The following is a 23712-nucleotide window of genomic DNA, read 5'->3' as shown; positions in this document are numbered from 1 at the left end:
GTCTTACTCTTTTGTAATAAAATTCACTTTTGGAAGAAAAAACAAGAAGTTGTCGTTGTTGGTGTCCTGCTGGCATGTGTACTTACATCACCGTGTGTGTGTGTGTGTGTTATGTTGCATTGTTGCTATGCAACGGCTAAAGAACATGGGCTCGTGAAACAATTCCGCCAAATGTAAGTGGACTTTAATATGCATTGAGTTTTACACACATAATAACATTAACACACATATATATATTACCTTGATAACATGAAACAATATGTTTAGCTTTGTGTAGAACTGGTTAACCTCTGACTTTAACTAAGATCTCACCTGCAGGCTGTATTTAGGGTCGACTCGTACCTATGTCTACATGTTTTTGTGCTTCAGGCTGTAAATCTGTCAAGGACTACAGCAGCGTGTGCTTTAGAGCTCCAGTATGGAAGCTGCTGAGACTCTCTCAGGTCCAGTCCTCAGTCAGGATGATGAAGAAACAAGAGACGGAAAGTAAGAACTTCTTAGGACATCTAAAGTGTAATGATATCATATGGACTGCATTGGTTTAAAGTCTGTAAAGTTCTTCCATATACAGTGGATTTGTTTGGGTCTTGGAGGTCCAGCTTTCACCCCTTTGGTGGTTGGAGAGAGTAACGGGATGGCAGGGTGTGGTCTGGTGGTTAGCAGTACTAAATCACTTGTTTAAATGGACAGATGTGGAATCCAGCGGGAAGGTATTTGTAGCGATCTTTTACATTTAGGCGTTCGCCAGACGCTCTTATCCAGAGTGACTTCTGAGAATGCTTTGAGGTTCCATCATTGGATAAATCCCAACACTGGGTTACTGGGTTACTAACTTTAAGCACCAACAGTGGAAAGGAGGTTAGGAAGCGTGTACAGGCTGATTAGAAGGGGTGGAGAAAAGTGTCAGGTGTGTTGTATAATAAAAGAGAGAATGAAAGGAAAGGTGTAGAGGACAGTGGTGAGACCAGCGATGCTCTGGGGCTAAGAGACGGTGGCTCCGTGCCAGTGTTCAGGGCTTGCTCTTACACACAACAGTATCTCTGCTCTTTCACTTCACTGCTCCACACACACTGAATGGATGCGTGTGGATGCAGGTCACACCTGAGCCGAACCTGAACCGGCCAATGATCTACTGTACTTCCAGGGTGGTGTGGAGAATCGTATTTGAGGAGTATCTCAGCAAATGGGTTCAAATCGCCACCACAAGAGCTGGATGTTCAGCGGAGGAAGAACGTAAGTGTGATACATTGAGAGATGGATCATTTACTCTGATGCACTCAATTTGGAATGCATGAGATATATATTGATATTAACACACATTTAACAACATGTAGGCTTATCTTTCTCCCATTCACTCCTCCAGTGCTGGATGAGCTGATCGAGCATCCAGAGAAGGTTGCAGCCCATTATGGCGTCCCAGGGACTGAAACCAACCAGCTTGTTAAGGGACTTCACAAAACGTGAGCTTCCGGAAAAAAGCTGGTTCACGACATTCCGTCTTTTGGTTTGTTGTTGATAAATTGTTTAAGCGGTGTCTTTAGTAACGCAACATTATTTAAACCTCAGCTGAAGATCTATGAGTGGAGAAACGATGAACTCATCAGGGTTATAAAAGCACTGAAGTACTGAGAGTGTTTATAGACTGCATGAGGATATAACATTTATATATGGTCACAGATTTAAAGACTACGGCCCAGGGCCAAGGAGCTCGAAGAAACGCAACAGCAGACAGACTCGGGTCGAGCAAATGAGACGGAAAAAAATATCACACACAGGTACATTCTGTTTGTCATTCACCGTGACAAACACAAAAGACCACGCCCCCTTTAAAGGCCAGTGTCACAGGCCACACCTCCTTTATTAGACAGTCACACAGGCCACACCTCCTTTAGTATACAAGTCACTAAAGGCCACACCTCCTTTATTAGACAGTCACACAGGCCACACCCCCTTTATTATACAGTTACAAAGGCCACACCTCCTTTCCTGGGCAGCTACACAGGCTACTCCTCCTTTATTAGACAGTCACACAGGCCACACCTCCTTTATTATACAGTTACAAAGGCCACACCTCCTTTATTAGACAGTCACACAGGCCACACCTCCTTTCCTGGGCAGGTACACAGGCCACACCTCCTTTATTAGACAGTCACACAGGCCAAACCTCCTTTACTGCACAGTTACACAGGCCACACCTCTTTTACTGGAAAGTCACTCAGGCCACACCTCCTTTATTAGATAGATACCCAGGCCACACCTCCTTTACCGGACAGTTACACAGGCCACACCTTTTTTACTGAACAGTCACTCAGGCCACACCTCCTTTATTAGACAGATCCTCAGGCCACACCTTCTTTATTAGACAGTCACACAGGCCACACCTACTTTATTAGACGGACACACAGGCCACACCTTCTTTTACGGGACAGATACTCAGGTTGTAACACAAGGTTGTTACCTTGGCATGTTTGAGACACACCTTATTTACTAAGAGTGACTGACTGACGCACAGTGGCCACTCCCCATTTACACACGTCCTTCACGAAGACAGGAGCAGAGACCACACAGAAGCCACAGCTCCTTCGTTTATCTGACTGAGGTAGTCGCGGTGCTGTATCCGACTCACACAGCCCTCGTATCAGTATTTCATCATCATTCCTGGACATCGAGAGCCGTGACGTTACTGAAAAACGTTCTGTTTCATGTTTAGACACAGCGGGTCCTCGGGGCACGGCCCGGAGCGGACCTGTCCATGACGCAGAGAGACAGGAATGCTGGGAAAGTGAAGTGGACAAGCTGGTAGCGTGGACAGGCTCGCTGTCTTTCGAGGAACTGGACGGACCATGACTCGGACTTCAAGCATTCAGAACACTCGACCATTCAGTAGTGATATACTGTAGAAATAACTCTAATAAAACTCTATGTTAAAAACTCAATGGAACAGGGAAAATGTAAAAGAATTTATTTCGGTAAAATACAAGTTTATAAAGTGATTTTGCGAAAATTATTATTATTATTATTTTTTTTTTAATACAGGACATTTTTTAACACGTTGAGTGTAAGAGGCGTAAGAGTGTAACCTGCTGATTTACTTCTCAGGAATGTGACGTGTAAAGAAAGACAAATACCAGAAGGTTTTCACCAATAAAATAAAGTGAATTTTATTGATAAAGAGAAGGTTTTAATGATTTTGACTAGGACATGAATAACAAAGCAGCAAAGTGAAACGCCACATTTGATTATCACTAACATTCAGATCCCTCGTAATTTACCTGCTATGTGAGGATTCTGTGCAAACTGCAGAGGATAGCATGATATATATATTTGTAATAGAACTATTTAAAACATAAAAATATATCCTGTATATTTAAAGACGACATGAGAATAGTGTGATTAATTCTGACACACAGGAGGAAACATTAAACAGGTCTCTTTCACAATCGTGACTTTCTTTTCTTAATGAGATTTTTTTCCTTCTATCTCATGATTTCGAGTCTGACTTCATGCTCTCGTGTATTAGCTTGTGTATTTAACTTTAACCCATAAACAAACACCGTATATATCTGGTTTAGACAATGCTGCGTGAACGTGTACTGATGGAAATAGAAATCACAAGTGTGTGATATTAGAAAAAAAAAAAAAAAAACACAAGTACAGAATTGAAGAGTCACAAGGCCATGAGATTCCTCCACAACTGTGTAACTGTTAAGTGTTTTATTGTGAACAGGGATGGAGCAGCTCAAGGTTAAAGAGTCTCATAATGGCAAGCCGCAACATTGTGGGGTTTTTGGGTTTCTGTTTTTTTTTTTGTAAGAGAGAGAATCAGATAATTATTTTTCACCTGACTTATTAAACATTAACATTGAGTAAAAAAAAAAAATAATAAATGTCTATGGACGAATACATCTTTTTTTTTTTTTTTTAACTTGTACAGTTAAAAACCTGGACATAACCTATATTACTGTGACACATCAACACATTTCAGGAACAGAGATTGTGTTTTTAAATTTTCTTTTTCACAGATAGCTCTTTTTATTATTTTATAATTATTATTAGTATTATAATTTATAATAATTATTTATTACATAATTATTACACGTACCTCATAAACACATGCTAACATCGGCGCTATTTTTTAAATAACATTCTAATTAGATTTTGATCAGGATTCCGACTTGCAGCCTCTAACCCGCGTTACGTGACGAGGGATTTCAGTGTAGGTTTAGAGCGGTTTCGCTCTTCCATGAGAGATTGGGACGGTTAGCACACGCGAATATCGTTTTCCTCCCTGACTTAGCACACCACATCATTAATGCAAATAATATTTTATAAATCTTTTTTTGTTTTTTTTTAAATATAAATCATGTATGTATTTTTTACCAATAATCTGGCAAATGTCAGACCTTACTGTATTTAGAAAAATTCTTGTTTGTTTTTTTGTTTACACATAACAACAAAGCTAAAATGACGTAAAAACTAATTTCCAAATGATGTAAATGTTCAGTACTTCATACACAGAACAGATTTAATCATTTACTGAATAAATCAAACACGTATAAGAAATCTTTGTGACGCAGGAGTCTGATTCCGTCACTCTGTAACGCAGACAATCGGCCTTAAACATACCAGTCAATGATTTTAGCCAAAGCTGTTACATCAATTAAAATCATTTGCCACGCCCCTTAGCCTGTGCAATTACTAGTGCGAGAGACGGGGCTTTCTTTTTCCCGATTGGTTAAAATGCCATTGCTTTAAATACTGAATCAAATATATCACGCCACTTTTTAGAACTTTATTATCTGAACTCACGTCCTTAATGTGGGTTCGCTCCCTAAAGTCGTGCAAAATAAAAACTGTTATGCAGTTATCGAGGCGTTTTTTATATTTCGATTTAATATATCTGAACCAATAACATCTATTATTGTAAACATACATTACCACATGGAGAATAATTCCGTTTAATTATTTCTAATTTTCTAAATCTTCATTGTCTAAGTGCTCAGGGGTCTCCTGACCTAAAAAACCCGTCCCTCTCGCTTGGTTACCACTGCAGAATCTCAGAGGTCAGGCGTTTTAAAGAGGAGGAGACGGGAAACAGAAGGAGATAAAAGTGTGAGAAAGTGAGCGCTCTAACAGCTGCGCACCAAACTGAGCTCTTCACTCGACAAGAGGCGCTCAAACACCTCGATCAAAGCTTTGAAGTCCACTCGGTCCTCTGGAGCGGGAGCCCAGCACCTCCGCATCTGTGTGTACACCTGCAGAACGTGGAGGAGGGGAACGTGGTGAGAACTTGAAGGCAGAGAGTGTAAAGAATGTAGGTGTGATGGTAAGGAAGGAGAATGTGAGATGGTGGAGAAGGAGAACGTTAGACAGAAAATGTGAGAAGGAGAATGTGAGATGGGGAACGTAAGACGGTTGAGAAGGAGAATGTGAGAAGGAGAATGTGAGACATTGGAGAAGGAGAACGTGAAACAGAACGTGAGACATTGCAGATAGAGAACGTGAGACGGTGTAGAAGGAGAATGTGAGAAGGAGAACGTGAGATGGTGAGGAAGGAGAATGTGGGATGGTGGAGAAGGAGAACGTTAGACAGAGAATGCGAGAAGGAGAACGTGAGATGGAGAAGGAGAATGCGAAACAGAATGTGAGGTAGAGAGCCTGAGACGGCAGAGAAGGAGAATGTGAAGCAGAATTTGAGATGGTGGAGAAGGAGAATGTGAGATGAAGAACGTGAGGCGGTGGAGAAGGAGAATGTGAGAAGGAGAATGTGAAGCAGAATGTCAGACGGTGGAGAAGGAGAACGTGAAACAGAATCTGAGAAGGAGAACGTGAGAAGGAGAGCGTGAAACAGAACGTGAAATGATGGAGAAGGAGAACGTGAGACGGTGGAGAAGGAGAACATGAGAAGAAGAATGTGAAGCAGAATGTCAGACGGTGGAGAAGGAGAACGTGAAACAGAATCTGAGAAGGAGAACGTGAGAAGGAGAGCATGAAACAGAACGTGAGACGGTGGAGAAGGAGAACGTGAGACGGTGGAGAAGGAGAACGTGAGGCGGTGGAGAACGTGAGGCGGTGGAGAAGGAGAACGTGAGGCGGTGGAGAAGGAGAACGTGAGGCGGTGGAGAAGGAGAACGTGAGGCGGTGGAGAAGGAGAACGTGAGGCGGTGGAGAAGGAGAACGTGAGGCGGTGGAGAAGGAGAACGTGAGACGGTGGAGAAGGAGAACGTGAGGCGGTGGAGAAGGAGAACGTGAGGCGGTGGAGAAGGAGAACGTGAGGCGGTGGAGAAGGAGAACGTGAGGCGGTGGAGAAGGAGAACGTGAGGCGGTGGAGAAGGAGAACGTGAGGCGGTGGAGAAGGAGAACGTGAGGCGGTGGAGAAGGAGAACGTGAGACGGTGGAGAAGGAGAACGTGAGACGGTGGAGAAGGAGAACGTGAGGCGGTGGAGAAGGAGAACGTGAGGCGGTGGAGAAGGAGAACGTGAGACGGTGGAGAAGGAGAACGTGAGACGGTGGAGAAGGAGAACGTGAGACGGTGGAGAAGGAGAACGTGAGACGGTGGAGAAGGAGAACGTGAGACGGAGAATGTAAAATAGAATGTGAGACAGTGGAGAAGGAGAACGTGAGACGGTGAAGAAGGAGAACGTGAGAAGGAGAATATGAGACGGAGAACGTGAGACAGCAAAGAAGAAAAACGTGATTTGGAGAATGTAAGAAGATGGAGAAGGAGAACATGATAATGTTAAGAAGGAGAAGGTGAAGAACATAGATCAGGAGAGTGTACAGAAGGAGTAGGTGTCTCACTATATCTGGGCAGGACGGAGGAATGGACAGTCTCCAGCCACCTTCCAGAGCCTTCACCAGTCGTGCCATCGTCATCTGGCCGTGTGATCGTCCAATCGTGTTCAGGAACATCTTTGTGAGAAGAAACAAAATGTGAGACCAAAATTTAACCAAAAACAGTTTTGTGTTACCATAAAAACAAACAAACAAACTGTAATCATTAAAATTGTGAGGTTTTCTGTAACATCAGTGTAAGGAGTCTCCAGTGCCAGCGCTGAGCAACAGGATGCTCTGGTAGGACCACAGGGATCTCCTCACAGGACGCTTCCTCAGGATGTTTTACCTCAGGAGGACTCATCTTGCGGTCGCAGTAGGTCATGAGCTCGTACAGCGTGACCCCGAAAGACCAGACGTCTGATGCTTTGTAGAACTTTCTGTGGATCAGACACTCGGGCGCGTACCTGCACATGAACACACAGAGAACCTTTAAACAGGCGTCTAACAGAACAGATACACGCACAGAACGTTCACATGCAGGAGGGTAAAAGATCAAAGGGAGAATTTCAAACAACCTTTGAAGATGCGTTACATTTTAAATTTAACGGAACTGCCAAGAAAATCTGAACAAAAATGGGAAAGATTTTAAAATAAATGCTCTTTATGCATAGAAGTGTGTATGCCCCGCCCCCTAGTGGGCGTGTCCTGCTCTACAGCAGCAGCTCTTTATCAGCAAACACGTCAACATATGGAATAAAATCAACACAGTTACCACAGAGACGTTCCCTGAGGGAAAAAAAACAAGGGGAGGAAGGGGGTGTGTGTGTTGTGGGTGTGTCCCAGTGCGCACCAGTACACCGGGCTGTCCTGCTCCTCCCGGACCGTGTAGTACTCCTCGTTGTCTTTGATACTCTTGGTCAGGCCGAAGTCTCCGATCTTCACCAGCGTCTCGTTCTCCACCAGCACGTTACGCGCTGCCAGGTCTCTGTGGATGTAGTTCTGAGAGCCCAGGTAGTCCATTCCCTATCACACACACACACACACACACACACACAGGATAAGATAGAGGACAGCTACTAGACTAGACTACACTGATGATGAGGAGAATGATGGTGATGAAGAGGTCGGTACCTGACAGATCTGCATGGCGTAGAGCATCAGGCGCTTTTGGTTCGTCTGGGCTTTGTGACGAGGCAGATAGTCCTTCAGGCTCCCCGCAGGCAGATACTCCATGATCAGCTTAATCGTTCTCCCACCTGACACACACACACACACTTATCAATAACATTTTTACTTTCACTTTCTGGTCCCACACTTATTCTGTTCAATGATTCTTAGGTTTGAAATTAAAAGAAAAAGAAAGAACAAGTATAAAAATTACAAAGTACATTACAAGTACAAAAAGTATTGAAAAGAAATAGCAATACAGATAAAAAAAAATAAAGATGAGAACTAGGAAAAAATTAAGATAAAAAAGAAAAAAGAATAAAAATGAGAAAAGAAACTTTAAGAATAAAATAAAGATGGGAAAGAGAACAAAAAAGTAGAAAAAAGAGCAAAAAAATAGAAGTTAAAAAATGAAACTGCTGGATTTGAAAAATGATTAAATATCATACATATTAATGAATGAATTATTTAAATTAATAATAAAAAATGCATCATGATGTAATTCTTTAACATTTTACTATATACAACAACAAAATATTATTATTATTAAAACAATAAGATAATAAAAGTAACCATATTACGAAGAGTAGAAATGTATTTGTTTTCTTATGCTTATGTTCCTTGCGTGTGTGTGTGTGTGTGTGTGTGTGTGTGTTCTGACCCTCCTCGGTACAGATCCCCTTGTACTTGACGATGTTGTTGTGGTAAAGCTCCCTCATGGTGTTGATCTCCCTCCTCAGGTTGCTGCACTCGGCTCCTTCAGTCTCAGACTTGAGCGACTTGACGGCCACCAGCTGCCCGTTGTGATCCCCGTGTGGGTCGTACAGACACAGCTCCACCTTCCCAAAGTGACCCTGCAACACACACACACACACACACTCTTACACACTGAGGAAAGAGACGATGCGTGTGTGCATGTGTGCGCGTGTGTGTGTACGCGGTGAGAAGCCGTACCTCTCCCAGGTCGCGGACACTCTTGAGGAATCTGCTCTCGAACATCGTGGGGTCGATCTCCTGCACGGGAACGTCACCCGACACCATCGCCGGGTCTGAGCAGAGACAGAGAGTGGTGAGTGTGTGTGTGTGTGTGTGTGTGTGTGTGTGTGTCTATGACAGAGTGTAATGCTCGTAGTGAACTCACTCTGCTCCTTAATGCGGTCCAGCTCTCGCACTATGGCTCTGAAGAACGGTCTCTTCCTGGGGTCGTAGTTCATGCACTGGGTGATGAGCTCGGCCAGCTCGCTGCAGTTGGTAATCACCAGAGCGCCCTCGGCTTCATAGAACCACTCCTTCTACTCACACACACACACACACACACACACACACACACACACGTGAATTTAAATACATTTGCATATCCATGAATAAAATTAGTGAGAGACGAGCGGTGAGGGAACGAGACAGTGAGAGAGACGAGCGGTGAGGGAACGAGACAGTGAGAGAGACGAGGGGTGAGAGAATGAGACAGTGAGAGAGACGAGGGGTGAGAGAATGAGAGAGTGAGAGAGACGAGGGGTGAGAGAATGAGAGAGTGAGAGAGACGAGCGGTGAGAGAATGAGACAGTGAGAGAGACGAGCACCTCCGCGCGCTTCTTGTCCCTGAGCGGCGCGTCTCCGTTGTAGCAGATCTCCCACAGCGTCGTCCCGAAGCCCCACTTATCCGCAGCCACGTTCTGTGCTTTAGGGTTCTTCACACACTCCGGGGCGATCCACGGGATCCTGTCAATACACTCTGTCACAACACACACACACACACACACACACACACACACACACACACACGTTATTACACTGCTTAACAACAAATTACAGAAATATAAAACAGTCACATACTGGACAAGCCTTATTTACTACATGCATCATCAGCCCACTGTGGGCGTATCTCAAACCAACACCACCTTATTCACTACCATCATACATTGTGGGCGTGTCCTAAACCAACACCAATTTATTCCTTATCATCAGTTTACCAAAATCAGCAGCCCCTTATTCCCCATGATCAATCTGTTGTGGGCGTGTCCCAAACCAACACCACCTTATTAACTACCATCATCAGTCCACAGTGGGCGTGTCCCAAACCAGCACCACTTTAATTCACTACCATTATAATTCCACTGTAGGCGTGTCCCAAACCCAACACTGCCTTATTCACTACCATCATCAGTCCACTGTGGGCGTGTCCCAAACCAACACCATCCTGTATACCATCATGAAGTGCACTGTGGGCGTGTCCCAAACCAACACCAGGGCGAGGTCTGTGTAGTATTTTATGAGTTCGGTTCTTCCTTACCTTCTCGGTTAAGAGCACTGATGGAGGCTCCCGGCTGGCTGAGCTTTATAAACGGAGCCTGATGTCCTTCCAGACCGTCTTTCGCTAACAGTATGTTCTTAGTGCACACGAAGCCATGGACGAGCTTCTTATCCTCCTGAAGAACACAGAAACATTCATACGTGACATTAAAAACCATACAGAAGAATCAGACTGTTCAGAGAGTTTACATTTCCCTAACATCAACCTTTCGCTAACATACGTTAACAGGCGACGCTAAACACATGCGATAGTGCGATTTGTCTCACCAGGTAGCTGAGGGCGCTAGCGAGCTGCTCGGCGACCTGAAACTTCCAGGAGGGCGTGAGGTCGGCGTGATGAGCGCGCATGAACAGGTCCAGAGGTCCGTGCTGCACAAACTCCTCCACCATGATGACTGGGGAAGAAAAGTCGTTAGCGCACGATTTCTCAAACCCGCGAGACGTGTGCGTTACCCTGTGGTGCGCGGAGACACTTACTGTCCATGCTGTGCAGGCAGATGCCGTACAGATGCGTCATGTGTTTGTGCGAGACCTGATGCATCTGACTCACGGTTTCAAAGAAGCCCTGGGGAGAAAAACCGAGACACAGCGTCGCGCCGAATTTATTAGGACACTCCATAACGCAACATGCTAGCTAGCACAGTGGATATGCAGCTAATATTTACTGTCTCACTCTCTGTACGTCTATCTGTCTCACTGTCTGTGTCTCAGCTCCTGTCTAACTTCCTGTGCATACGTTTCTTTTTCACAGTTCATTGTTCTGTCCTCGTCCTTCCATCTGTCTCTCTGTCTGTATTGGTGTCTATCTGTCTCTGGCTCCTGCCCATCTCTCTCCATCTTTCTCTGCCTGTCTGTCTTTACATCCATCTATTGTCTGTTTGAACTTCTGTCTCATCATTTGTCTGTCCATCTGTCTCTTTATATATGGTCTGCCTCAGCATCCATCTGTCTTACTGTCCATCTCTAATTGTCTGTCTTAATCTCTATCCCACTGACTGTTTCTCTGTCTCACTGTCTACCTATTAATCATTCTGTAGTCTCACTGTCCCCATGTCTTTCATCTTTCTCTCTTTATTTTTAGGGACTCGTAATCTGGAGTGTTGGATTTCTCATTTTATTGTAAAACTGAAGTCTGCAATTCTACTTACACACATACACACACACACACTTACTGAAACGTCCTTAAGTCCTGCTCCGATAACCTTCAGCACCACAGGGACGTCCTCACTGTTGAAGCTGATCAGACTGTCCTTGTCGCTCTTCAGTCGCAGCGTGCCGGAGAAAATGTTTGTACGAGTTCCTTTACCCAAGTGTACATCCTGTGGAGCAGAGAGAGAGAGAGACAGAGAGAGAGAGAGAGACAAACAGAAAGGGGGGCAGAGACAGAGAGACAGTTTGTTCTTCATTCACACACTGCTTTATCAAGTCCCCTGTCCCCCTCTCTCTCTTGTATGTCTCTCAGAGATAGACTCCCTGTCTGTCTGCACTTGTCTGTCAGTCTCTCGCTGTCTCTTCGTCTCAATCTTTCTATTCTTCTATTCAGAAGCACTTCAAGGTAAAAACAGGAAGTGATGATCATTATGAAATTATCAGTAAAACAGGAAGTGATGTACTGTAGATTGTTTGGGTTTGATTTCTGCTAGTTTATTAGAAGGTTTCTTAAATTTTAATGGTTAAATCAAATTAATTCAGTTTTTAATAATCGCTCTTAGGTTTAAAGGTTTTATTAAAGAAAATAATAATAATAATAAATAAAAAGTGGGGTGGGGATATAAATTTCTTCCTCTGATCTAAAGGTCAGTGTACACACAACCGCTGTTCGTTAGTTACCTCAGAGCTCGAATATTCAAAGATTTAGTAATGGAGTGAGACAGGAAGTCATCAATTTGTTGATTTAATGATTAAGTATCTCTGTGATTCTGGGTCGCGGTGACTCAGTGATTCTCAATGATTCAGAAACCAAGCGATTCAGTGGCTCAGTGAATCAATAACCGAGCGATTCAGTGGCCCAGTGAATCAATAAGCAAGCGATTCAGTGGCCCAGTGAATCAATAAGCGAGCGATTCAGTGGCCCAGTGAATCAATAAGCGAGCGATTCAGTGGCCCAGTGAATCAATAAGCGAGCGATTCAGTGGCCCAGTGAATCAATAAGCGAGCGATTCAGTGGCTCAGTGAATCAATAACAGAGCGATTCAGTGGCTCAGTGAATCAATAACAGAGCGATTCAGTGGCTCAGTGAATCAATAACAGAGCGATTCAGTGGCTCAGTGAATCAATAACTGAGCGATTCAGTGGCTCAGTGAATCAATAACCGAGCGATTCAGTGGCTAAGTGAATCAATAACCGAGCGATTCAGTGGCCCAGTGAATCAATAAGCAAGCGATTCAGTGGCCCAGTGAATCAATAAGCGAGCGATTCAGTGGCCCAGTGAATCAATAAGCGAGCGATTCAGTGGCCCAGTGAATCAATAAGCGAGCGATTCAGTGGCCCAGTGAATCAATAACAGAGCGATTCAGTGGCCCAGTGAATCAATAACAGAGCGATTCAGTGGCCCAGTGAATCAATAACAGAGCGATTCAGTGGCTCAGTGAATCAATAACAGACCGATTCAGTGGCTCAGTGAATCAATAACTGAGCGATTCAGTGGCTCAGTGAATCAATAACTGAGCGATTCAGTGGCTCAGTGAATCAATAACTGAGCGATTCAGTGGCTCAAATGATTCAGTAACTAAACGAATTAGTGGCTCAGTGATTCAGAGACTAAATGATTTATCGAGTCAGTGCATTTAAGTGACTGAAAAGTCCAGCTCTGTAGTTAAACGGTTAAATCTGATACACGGCAGTGCGACGGAAAACCCAGTGATTCAGCAGACAGTGACTCAGACACACAAGATGAAATCTGGTCACAGATCAGACGTCTGAGGCAGAGCTCAGGATCGGCTGCGAACCTGTACGATGTCCTCTTTGTTGATGCGGTTGAAGACGGTGCTCGGGGTCGGCAGGGTGACGGAGTCCGGCCGCGTCATCATCAGGAGATTAGACAGCTCTGAAACGCAGAGGGACATCAGATCAAATCCAGCAACAACAAGTCATTAAAAAATAAAAGTTATCTCAGACTGGATCTGTTTATTTCCGTATGTTAGAGGCGTGTTTTCATTTCTACCTCGGGGCTGAGGAGGACAACCTCGTGCCAGCTTGAGCGTGGTGTTGTCCGTGCTCAGACAGTGACCACACAGCCGGTCAGTCAGCTCCCTCAGGGTCGGCTTCTCCAGCTCCGTCCCACAGAGACGGAAACCGCCCTCCGTCCTCTCGATCTGGAAGTTCTTGAAGGTCTTCATGATCTCACCTGAGGCGTCCCTCTGGAAAGAGAATCACATGGGGACAAAAAATTAAAATGGTTTGGAAATAAAAATCTAAGACATTTTAGATAAATGAATCTGGTTAACTGAATTAATTTTGGTAATTAGTTTTTGTTTATTAATACCAGTGGCATAAAAAGAAAAACTAATAAAATGCATGTTTAAAAAAGTAAAGAAATATTTTAAAAATAAAAATAAATTTGTAATAAAAATGAGTGAAATGTATATGAATAATATTAAAAATAAAAAGTAGCTTTTAACAGCAAATAAAAAATGTCAGAATGTATTTAAGCTGATTTTTTTAAATCAGTGATAGATTGGAGAAAAAGAAGATATAGGAATTTATCAGATATTTATAAATATAAATAATTTATACTAAAAATATAATTAACACTTAGATATACAACTTTCCTGAACCTGTACATTAGTTATTATTATAAATATTATGTGCAGTAAATAAATGATTAATAAAACCGTATTTAGAATGTCACCAATGTTAATATTAATATTTAATAGTTTGCGCGGTGAATTACGCGGGGTTTAAAGAGAATCCTACGTTTAAGTGCTGCACAGTCTAAACTGAGATTTTACAGAATAAGTCAAGGCTTTAACTCTGGATCTGTTGAGCCTGGATTAAACCTCAAGCTTTGACTCGAACCTCGTTGCAGATGACGGTGAGCAGGACGTGGTCGTAATTCGCGCAGCTCCAGCGCAGGATGTACATCCCCTCCTCGTAGCCTTCCTGTTTGAGTTTATGAACGGCGTAGTCGGTGCTGCAGGAGACACGCAACATGTCACGTACACGTTTTCACTTGGAAAACAAAAGGAACGAGAGAAAAAAGGAAAACAGCACAGATTTTTACCTGATTGGGCCGTGACATCCCTCACGTAGGTTGGTTTCTACGGAGACGGGGGCCACCTCGGTGCACAGGAAGTGATGCGCGTCTACAGTCAGTCTGAAGTAGCTGTCTATCAGACTGGCGAAGGCCAGGGCCTCCTCGCGGCCGGAGAAGCACACTTCCTGTTGGGGGGGGAAGAGACACCAGAGTATTCTACAGCTGAGCCGTAAATCACATGATTACACAATATATTCACACACACACACAAACACACGTATAGATCTAAGTACACATTATGAACCTCGAAGTGTTCTCCATTTATTTTTTTTTCCAGATTTCTGAATGAGAGTATGGAAACGTTAAAAACATCAAATATCTACGTGAAACAGGCGGCGGGTCCGAGGAGCGAACGAGAAACGTCACCGCTAGATAACCAAATACAGTGAACGCAGCGAAAATTTGACATTTTGCAGTTTTCTATTAAAACTGTGTATCGTTATGCTCTTTATTACGTGACCCACATGGCGCTGGGTTCAAATCCCGAAGCTGGACTATTCCCCGTTTTAATTTTGTCCAAGAACTTAACTTTTTCCCAGTAAAAGTTATAAGAATAGTCCAGGTCTGGGATTCGAACCCACCGCCATGTGAGTCATGGAGGTTAAACCAAACTCTCCATAGAGCAAATTCATGCTGTTTTTTTTTTTTATAAATATATATATATATATATATAAAAAACTGTATATGTGGGCAGATGATGAATCTGAAGCACACCCACCATCCTCCCGTCATCCTGCCTGTACACCGTGACCGCCGCCTCCTTGATGACGATGTGCGTGATCTCGTGGAAGTCTGAGAACATCGTCCAGTCCTCGCCTCTCGTCGTGTTGCCCGGCTGACCATGCTGTCTTTTGTTCCTCTTTGACTTCTTCCTCTGTAGAGTCGGGGGAATCTATTTTGAGGAAAGTTAAAGAGAAAGGAAAAAAAAAAAAGAGAAGAGAGAGAGAGAGAGAGAGAGAGAGAGGGTTAAAGGAACACCACCACGGCTCGTGGACTGCAGCGACCCGAGTAAACACCTAGCTGAACTCTGAGCATGTCTGTGGTAAAGTTCACAGCGCGGCAGTTGCTATGGTAACGGCTCGTTCACAGGGATGTCCATGGCTCCATGGAAACGCACGGGAAACGTTTTTACTGACCGATGTGAAAGGAGTCTCCAGTGTCAGCGGAAAGATGAGTTTTTACACATTATAGTTTCTCAATAACACGACATGAGAGAGAAGAGAGAGAGAGTATGAAACAAGAACAACGGAATTTTTTTAATGTTTTTTTTTTTTAAGGCATAAAAAGTGTAATTTGATTTTTCTTTTTTTTTTTATGGGAGCTGTAAACGTGTTTCTCTGACCAGGCATGGAAGACCGGTGGTGCAGGGTGTGTGTGTGTGTGTGTGTGTGTGTGTGTGTGTGTGTGTGTGTGTGTGTGTGAGATGGCAGATTTCCCTATGAGGAAGTTGTGGTTTCTCTTTGATGACTCAAACTAACAAGGAAAAATATTTAAATTCCCCTCCAGGTGGCGGGCGAAGTCACGCTTCATGGAGTCATGGAGCAGAACCGGCCCGGCCGCTCTCCTGTGAGAGTTTGTACCACACGTCCATACGGCTTTGTTATGATACAGCGCAATCGGAGACGTTAGGGATCTCGATGGAAATCCCCGGGTTTGATCTTATAACTTATAACAATCGAGCACAAGACAATCAAGTCAAGAGAGACTCCACACACACACACATATATATATACATATACATATATATATATATAAATAAGCAGACTGCAGCCCAACAGAAACAAACACAAATAGATAAACTTAAGCGTAAACTACAAGAACTTTTTGTGACAAACATCTGTAACCACACACACACGCGAACATGACTCCTGCTGATGGATCTGTCTGGTCTAAACTGGTTTAAACAGCTCCTGACTGCAGGTGATGAAACGCTCAGTGCTCGCTGCCAGTAACTGATCCCATCTTCCTGGAAATCACTTTCCAGACAAAAAAAAAAACTTTAATAAAAAAAAAATTTATAAATAAATGAATAAAAAAAAACCAACAACTACAGCCTACACATGTTGCCATGGTTGTGTTCCGTTTCCGGGCCAAGGCGCCACCGGAACCGCGGGGAGTCTCACGGGATCGGACGCTTTAATTAACTGAATAAATCATGAACGTTCACATCTGGATTCAGCGCAGTGTCCACTCAGTGTCAATCCCGCGTTACAGTGTGATAACTTGCATGTTACATTGTTGCCGTTCGCTCTTCAGCTGCACGCGTGACCTCGCTGTCATGTACACTGTATCTATGAAATAAAAGCCTATTTAGCATTTTTACATTTCATAAAACACTTCCACTTTCCTAAAAATGCTCTCCTAACACTTCTCGAGTCACGAGCTTCAGAATAAAAAGTAAACTTGTGGTTTGATTCCCGAGAGAGAAGAGACAGCTCATCAGCCACATCTCTGTATGTTTACTATCCGTTTGTAGTTAGTTGATAAACGTAATGCTTGATATACACAGGTTTGCTAAAGTTGTCAGGCTAACACTTCAACATTCTGCTTTTAACCTTCATGGAAGACCACATTTTAGATTACTAGGTCTTATTTAAAAAATTGTTTCGGACTTAACCTGATTGAGCCATTTCTACCATTTGGTTAAGGCAAGATATACTTAAAATGATAAAACATAAATAGTAAAAATACATCGCTCTGTCATTAATAATATACCTTTTTAACCGCGTCAACACGTAGCATGAGTAATAAAGTAGGAAACATTTGTGCTCTTGATGTTTATATAAATACATGGATTCCTTTACCATAAAGATACATCTCAACCATTTGGAAAAGGAGCATATTTTGGTTCTGTTAAAAAAAAAAAAAAAAATACACTGATTTGTTGTTACTCTTATGTTCCACAAGAACATTTAAAAAATGCTCATCTCCTAAAGAGAATGTTAAAGGGTTTAGGTTAAAACTTGTGTATCTAGTCTCCACCTCTAAACATTTCCAAGTGACTCGCATGATAAATCTACTTTAGACGAACACCTAAATCTGCCTCCACGGTAGGGCTGAAACGATTCCTCGAGCAACTCGAGTAATTCATTTACAAAAAATGTTTGAGGCAAAATTCTGCCTCAAAGCTTCTTTTAATTCATTTTAAAAGCTTGCGTTATGTTTTTGCGCAATTATTTGTTCGGCGTGACACAGCGCCGGAGTAAAGGCTTATGTCCCGCCTGAGCTGTAGATTTTTAAACTTTTAGTTCTGTAAGACTTAGTGTTACAACTTTGTGTTTTTGTATAATTATTTATTTTAATGTTTGCCTTAATTTTTTTTTGATACTTAGTCATTTTAAATACCTTTTTTTAGTTTTTGCATCTGAGAAAAGGCTTTAAAATAAGAATGTACGACACTGTAATGCGCTTAATTCATCAAAGTAAACTTTAAGCTGTTCTTTGTATTGTGAATAATGACAATGTTTATTTTAAATAAAATGCTAAATGCATTTAAAAAATTTAAAATCAAAAGTTGATTTTTCTAAAAAGAAAACCAATTAATCTTTGTAATCTTTGTATATTTTACATTGCCCTTTAATTAAGCAAAAGTACATTTTATCCGAACACTCGACTAATCATTAAAATTTTTGGTAGAATACTCGATTACTAAAATATTCCACAGCTACAGCCCTACTTCACGTCTTGTGCTGCCACTTTAAATCAGTCGAGAAAAGGTTAAATAAAAACAGACGGCAAACAAAATATCGTCAGTTTTACGAGCCAGAACAAAAGCCTCACCTCGGGAGAAATGACCTGCCACTTGATGCCGCCGGTCCCGGATACAATGACTCTGCGGCCGGCTCCGGTGCTGCCCGTGAAACCCGTGGGAACCTCGTCGTTCTCGTGGATCCTGACGGACAAAGGCTGGTACACCTCACAGCCGAAGTGTCTGGTCAGAGTCTCGAGTGTGGAAACGTACTTGACCTTTAGGTCGTGCTTGCTGACGCTGCTGTTGAGCACCGTGTTGTCGTTGAACTCCTCGAGGAACGCCTTGAAAACGTTGGAGATGCGCAGGCGGGTCAGCAGGTTCCTCTGAGAGATCGACTGGTTCAGACTGACGGGGATGTAGTTCTTGTACCTGGAGAAAAAACATGAGAGCGCGGTTTCAGTACTAATACTTATTTACTTCTGCGATTTGTGTCTAAACGCGAGCTCTTACTTGAATCTCTTTGCTAGTTCCCGTGCGGGCAGGTTTTTGCCCATGGCATCATGGGAAATGGCCATCACCGCCATCCCCAAACACTCGTTCTCGATGTGCTGGGCCTCTTCCTCGCTCTGAAAGCTGCGTAGCGCCGCAGAGCCGGTCTGAAAATCATACTGACTCTGTCCAAAGCACACAATTAGCATCAAATTAGCATCAATTAGCATTTTAGAGTAAAACACAAACGCAAGCCACTCAATGTGTGTGTGTTAACATGTTAATAACGTGATCTGTAGCCGTACCTGTGCGTACAGGTAGCTCAGTGACGGCGAGTCCAGGAGGGCCGTGCCCTGGTTTCCGGACGATTTAAGACTGTGCCGCACCACGGCCAGGGTTTCTTTATTCGTCCCGTGCCAGTTAGTGAAGTAAAACCTGCGAAAGCGCAGAGACATGTTCGTGCGACCGCACTAGTCCGATTTGATTTGTCAAGTGTTTTTACGTAAACATCCCTACTGTAAATGTGTCTACATACCTCATGCGATAGTGCAGCCTGAGCCTTGTCGTCTCATCTATGAGGAACACATGATTTGGGGGAAACCACATCCTGTTGGTTTCATCATACAGAGCAAACAGGCTGCTGCATAATGGAGACAGATCTGAAGAAAAAAAAAAAAAAGAGAGAGACCTTTTCAGCTGTAACGTCACGTAAAAGTGAGTGGGTTTGTCACCAAAACAGCCCTGACCCGTCAAGGTCCCGACTACCCCTCTGAAGGGGTGTGTGTGTGTGTGTGGTATCTGTCATTTCCCATGACCCAACGATCCTTTAAATCCTAAAAGTTGAGAGTCCATAGATAGGACTTTCCAGCAATTCCTAAAGAAATTGGAGGCGGAGTCAACATCTCAAACTCTTCCTGAACTGATATCAGGGAAGGCCGTCTCCATAAACTCGGTGTGTTACAGTGTTTAGGTAGGCAGGAAGAGTGTCAGAGTAAGGACCACATGAATGAAGGGCAGGACCCGAGGTTTTCCAGCACGTAGACTGTTGTAGGACCTTTTGGTGGAGCATGGGCGCCCTGACCGCTCTGCAGAGAATTCTATTGAATCGGACTACACGTGCCAGCCTCCGCTTCCCGTTAGTCTATTGTCTGCTTTACTGGTTTGCCTTCCTCTGAGGACTTTTAGCAGGTCCTGACGCCGAGTCGAAGTTGCACAGGTCCTTACACTTGGACATTTTTTTCAGCTTCTGACAAATCAACTTCAGGGGAAAGCAAGTTCTCTCGCTGCCTAATATATAGGGGCAGGAGTACGCCAGTAAGTAAGGTGTTGGCCTACGGTTCGGGAGGTCCCAGATTTAAAACCAACCGCCACCAAACTACCACAAAACTACCACTGTTGGGGCCCTTGAGCAAGACCCTTAATGTATAATGAGATACAAATGTAACTCGGTCCGGATAAGGGTATATCCCAACCACATCCAGAAGTGATAATCGACGAGATTCAGTGTCATGGCACACGCGAGGTCTGTCCGGAGGGGCGGGGGGGCTGTAATATAAAAAATAGAGACATTTGTTGAAGAAGAAACAAGGAAACATTTTCCACAGAGCAGTAAGCACCTGAAGACTTCACACACACTTTTTCCAGCGTCTCTTCCATAATCCGAAACAGGCTGATATATTTTCTGGAATCCCATCAGCAGTCTGAGACCTGTTCCCTTTCAATAGCGAGTTTAGTTTTGGGAAAAGCCTGACGTTGCACACTGACGAAACTTGGCTGTATGTATGAAGTGGAGGGGTGAAGGGGGGGGGGATAGGCTAAGGTGAGTCACCTGGGTGAATTGTTGTTTTGCCCTAAGAGGATCAAAGCCTTCTGAATCATTCAAATAGTTTTCATAGAGGACTGTTCAAATTTAACGCAAAATCAGTGAAGCGTCCAATTGACTGGAACAGTGAATTCGTCACAGCTAGCGTGTCGGCATTCCAGCGCACTCTCCGAAACTTTCCTATTATCATAACAATGGATAGATACTTTCCGGACAGACCTCATATATTTTTGATAAAAATTAAGAATGTTTTCTTCAAACTTTTCATTTTTCATCAAATAATAGAAGAAATAATAAACGTAGCAGCAGTAACAGACTGGCAGACATTCTAGCTGGAAATTCTTCAGGATATTCTGATGAGATTTCTCCCCGTGCTTCCTGTATGAAAAATGTGTTTTTCTTTGGAAAACAAAGAAATTTGTAAGTGCTCCCGAACTTTAAAATGTTCTCCCTGTTCTAATCCTATTATAACATCGTATACAGTGATCTTTGTATCTGTGTGTGTGCGCATCTTTGGACACCGTGACAAACGGAAACACTTATCTGTCTGGATTTATTTTTACGTTTTTTTAAAGGTAAAGTGCAGGTTGATTTGTTTTATTTTTACTTAATATTTTGTATGAATTATTTTTATGTATTAATTTTTTTGGGCTGTAGAACAGTTTCCATTATTTCTTATGGGAAAATCCGATTTGCAGCCAATCAGAGCGCAGCGGGGTCGGCAGACACTCACTCAGCTTCTTGGCAGCCTCGGTGCACAGCTGCTCGGCCGAGTGACGGCCTTTCAGGTGGATGATCTGCTGCGTGTCCGGCAGGTAGAAGTGCACCTCCAGCCCCGGCAGGATCAGGGCCGACGTCACCACCGGCTTCTTCCTCCTCTGCAACTTCCTAAGGATCTGACGACCCACTTCCATTTCCATTATATTCACACCAACACACTCTGAGGAGAAACGACACGCAGTTGAGATGTGTTTTACCCATGGTGGATGGTTAAACTGTGATATATGTGTGTGTGTGTGTTTACATGGATTTACATCCATTTGAATATTATCTTGGACTCATTGTTGTACGCGGTTTCACTCAACACTATAAATAACATTTGTAGTCCTGTAGAAAGGCCTAATCTCGTGATGGTTTTATCGTAACAATTTCTAACCTCAGGATTTGTTTTCCATCTTTGTTTGGTAGCTTGTTTGCTAACCTCGCACTGTATTCTCTGGTCTAATGTCCCAATTTCCTAATCTTACAATGTGTTTTAACCTCAGGTCATATTCTCAGCACGGTTCTTAGCTAGATTCCTAATCTCCTAACAGGTTTCCTATCACTCATTTTACACTCTTGTAACTAATTTTCATCTCGCAGCTCTCCTTCTATCCTTATCTTCAAATCCCGCCTTCTAACCTTGTATCACGCTTTCTAATCCCACAACTCACCTTTAAATCTCGTAGCTCATCATCTAATTCCGCCTACCGACCTCGTAGCCCACCTTCTGATCCTGTAATTCACTTTCAAATCCCGTATGGCGCCTTGTAATCGCATCTTCTAATCCCACAACTCACCTTCCAATCTCGTAACTCATCATCTAGTCTGACCATCTAGTCCCGCCTTCCAACCTCGTATCCCGATTTCCAATGTCGCATCCCACCTTCCAACCTTGTACCTCGCTTTACAATTCTACAACTCATTTTTACGTCCCATATCTCGCCTTCCAATCCTGTATCTCGCACCTCATCCTGTTATATGGTAAAGTCGAGTATATTTGCTTTATATATTACGACTGTCCTGTATAATTATAATCTGTCAGAAGTATTCTGTAAGGCAGTCGTTAACTTTTTTTCTTTTTTTTCAATTCTGTACAAATTTCCTAATCTTGTAGCACATTACAAACAAAACTGGTACCTTTGTTTTCTCACTTTTATAGCGCATGTATTGTAAATATAGAGTAAACAACAAGCTCCTCGACAAAAACAAAGGAACGTGAGATTTAATACTATAACACAATATCAATTAATAATAATAATAATAATAAATTAACAAGAAATACTTTACTTCTGTAATAAAAATAATAATGTAATTTGTTTAAGAAAAACATCCAGCTTTAATGAATAACAAATGTACATATACAAGCTACATTATTACTGTTTGTTTGCTAATACATACCAGTTTCTGTTAATGATGGTAAAATGAGACTAAAAGATGAAATGATTGATTTTATTTGACATTTTGGACAACACTGGGCCACAGAGTTAATACTGACTTACAGGAACAAGTTCCAGGGCTCCCTCTTAAACAGCACCCACTAACACTAAGTAGTGCGCCTATCTAGTGCACTACACATGCGTTACTCTGTTCCCACAGGGTGAGTGTCGCTGCCTCCGCGCGCGGATTGAGACCGAGCCGAGAGCTTGTCAAAAACCACCGTGACTCACCGACTCCGGGAAGAAAGAAAAACATCACAAACTACTCACCAGTGACGATCAGTTTTTATCCGCCGCGCGTCGGGACGGATTCGTCTTCGCGAAAATATAAAAACGCCACCGATTAATGTCGAGCCCGTGTGTTTAAATGCCTGGTTTCAGCGCCCGCAGGCTCCATCATGACACACAGTTAGCCGCTTAGCTTCCAAGTAAATCGCCGCCGAGTTTCTTGTAAACGACGCAACCCGAGCTCGCACGCGATTGGCTGATCGGGACTTCCGGGTTGTGACCTCAGCAACGCCCCCGTTGTTCTTCCTCTGAATAAATGCCACACCGTCTGGGAAGTCCGGATCATTTTTAACTGAGTCGGTTCATGTGAATCGGCTCATCGATAAGAGTCGACTCACACGTATTATTATTCTAATCGCTTTGACCCTAAATATGACTAATGTTAGTTAAAGTGACCCTGTGACCGTGTCTTATATTGTATACAGGTGTTTCCCTAAAATGCTGTAAACACGCTGTATCTTATTGTAATGAAGTAATGAATTGAATCAGGAGTCATTGACCGAATCAGTCGTCAAAGATATGTCCTTATACAGTATAACTCATCAAGATAATCATCAATTGTCCTTAATCCTACACGATGGTATTGTTAATGTATAAAATATTAATTTAAATTCTCGACAGTATTTGTTTATTCTTTATTTTGTTTGTTTATTGTGTTAGATGTGAGGTTCTCAGAGATGTTTCCAGCTCAGTGGGTTTAATGAACAGAACCAGC

At 42.9% G+C, this 23712-nt stretch overlaps 1 protein-coding gene across 1 annotated transcript; it reads right to left on the bottom strand.

The window, feature by feature from the left end:
* Window positions 1-3145: 3145 nt before the first annotated feature.
* LOC128522251 (tyrosine-protein kinase JAK1-like) lies at window positions 3146-23158 on the bottom strand. Its single transcript, XM_053495595.1, has 24 exons — window positions 22980-23158; window positions 21245-21451; window positions 19225-19348; window positions 18995-19124; window positions 18711-18874; window positions 18290-18629; window positions 15228-15401; window positions 14477-14634; window positions 14272-14386; window positions 13418-13613; window positions 13203-13300; window positions 11427-11573; window positions 10732-10819; window positions 10522-10649; window positions 10235-10370; window positions 9525-9676; window positions 9086-9236; window positions 8899-8993; window positions 8606-8798; window positions 7909-8033; window positions 7628-7800; window positions 7124-7241; window positions 6802-6912; window positions 3146-5255 (listed from the first exon to the last, which is right to left on the bottom strand). Exons 2-24 carry the CDS (start codon window positions 21429-21431, stop codon window positions 5130-5132), a joined length of 3429 nt encoding a protein of 1142 aa, XP_053351570.1. The 5' UTR covers window positions 21432-21451; window positions 22980-23158; the 3' UTR covers window positions 3146-5129.
* Window positions 23159-23712: the final 554 nt, after the last annotated feature.

Source organism: Clarias gariepinus, chromosome 1 (genome assembly GCF_024256425.1).
Source record: "Clarias gariepinus isolate MV-2021 ecotype Netherlands chromosome 1, CGAR_prim_01v2, whole genome shotgun sequence".
Lineage (NCBI taxonomy): Eukaryota > Metazoa > Chordata > Actinopteri > Siluriformes > Clariidae > Clarias > Clarias gariepinus.
Note: the sequence above shows the minus strand (reverse complement) of the source record. Positions and strands in the feature narration are given on the sequence as shown.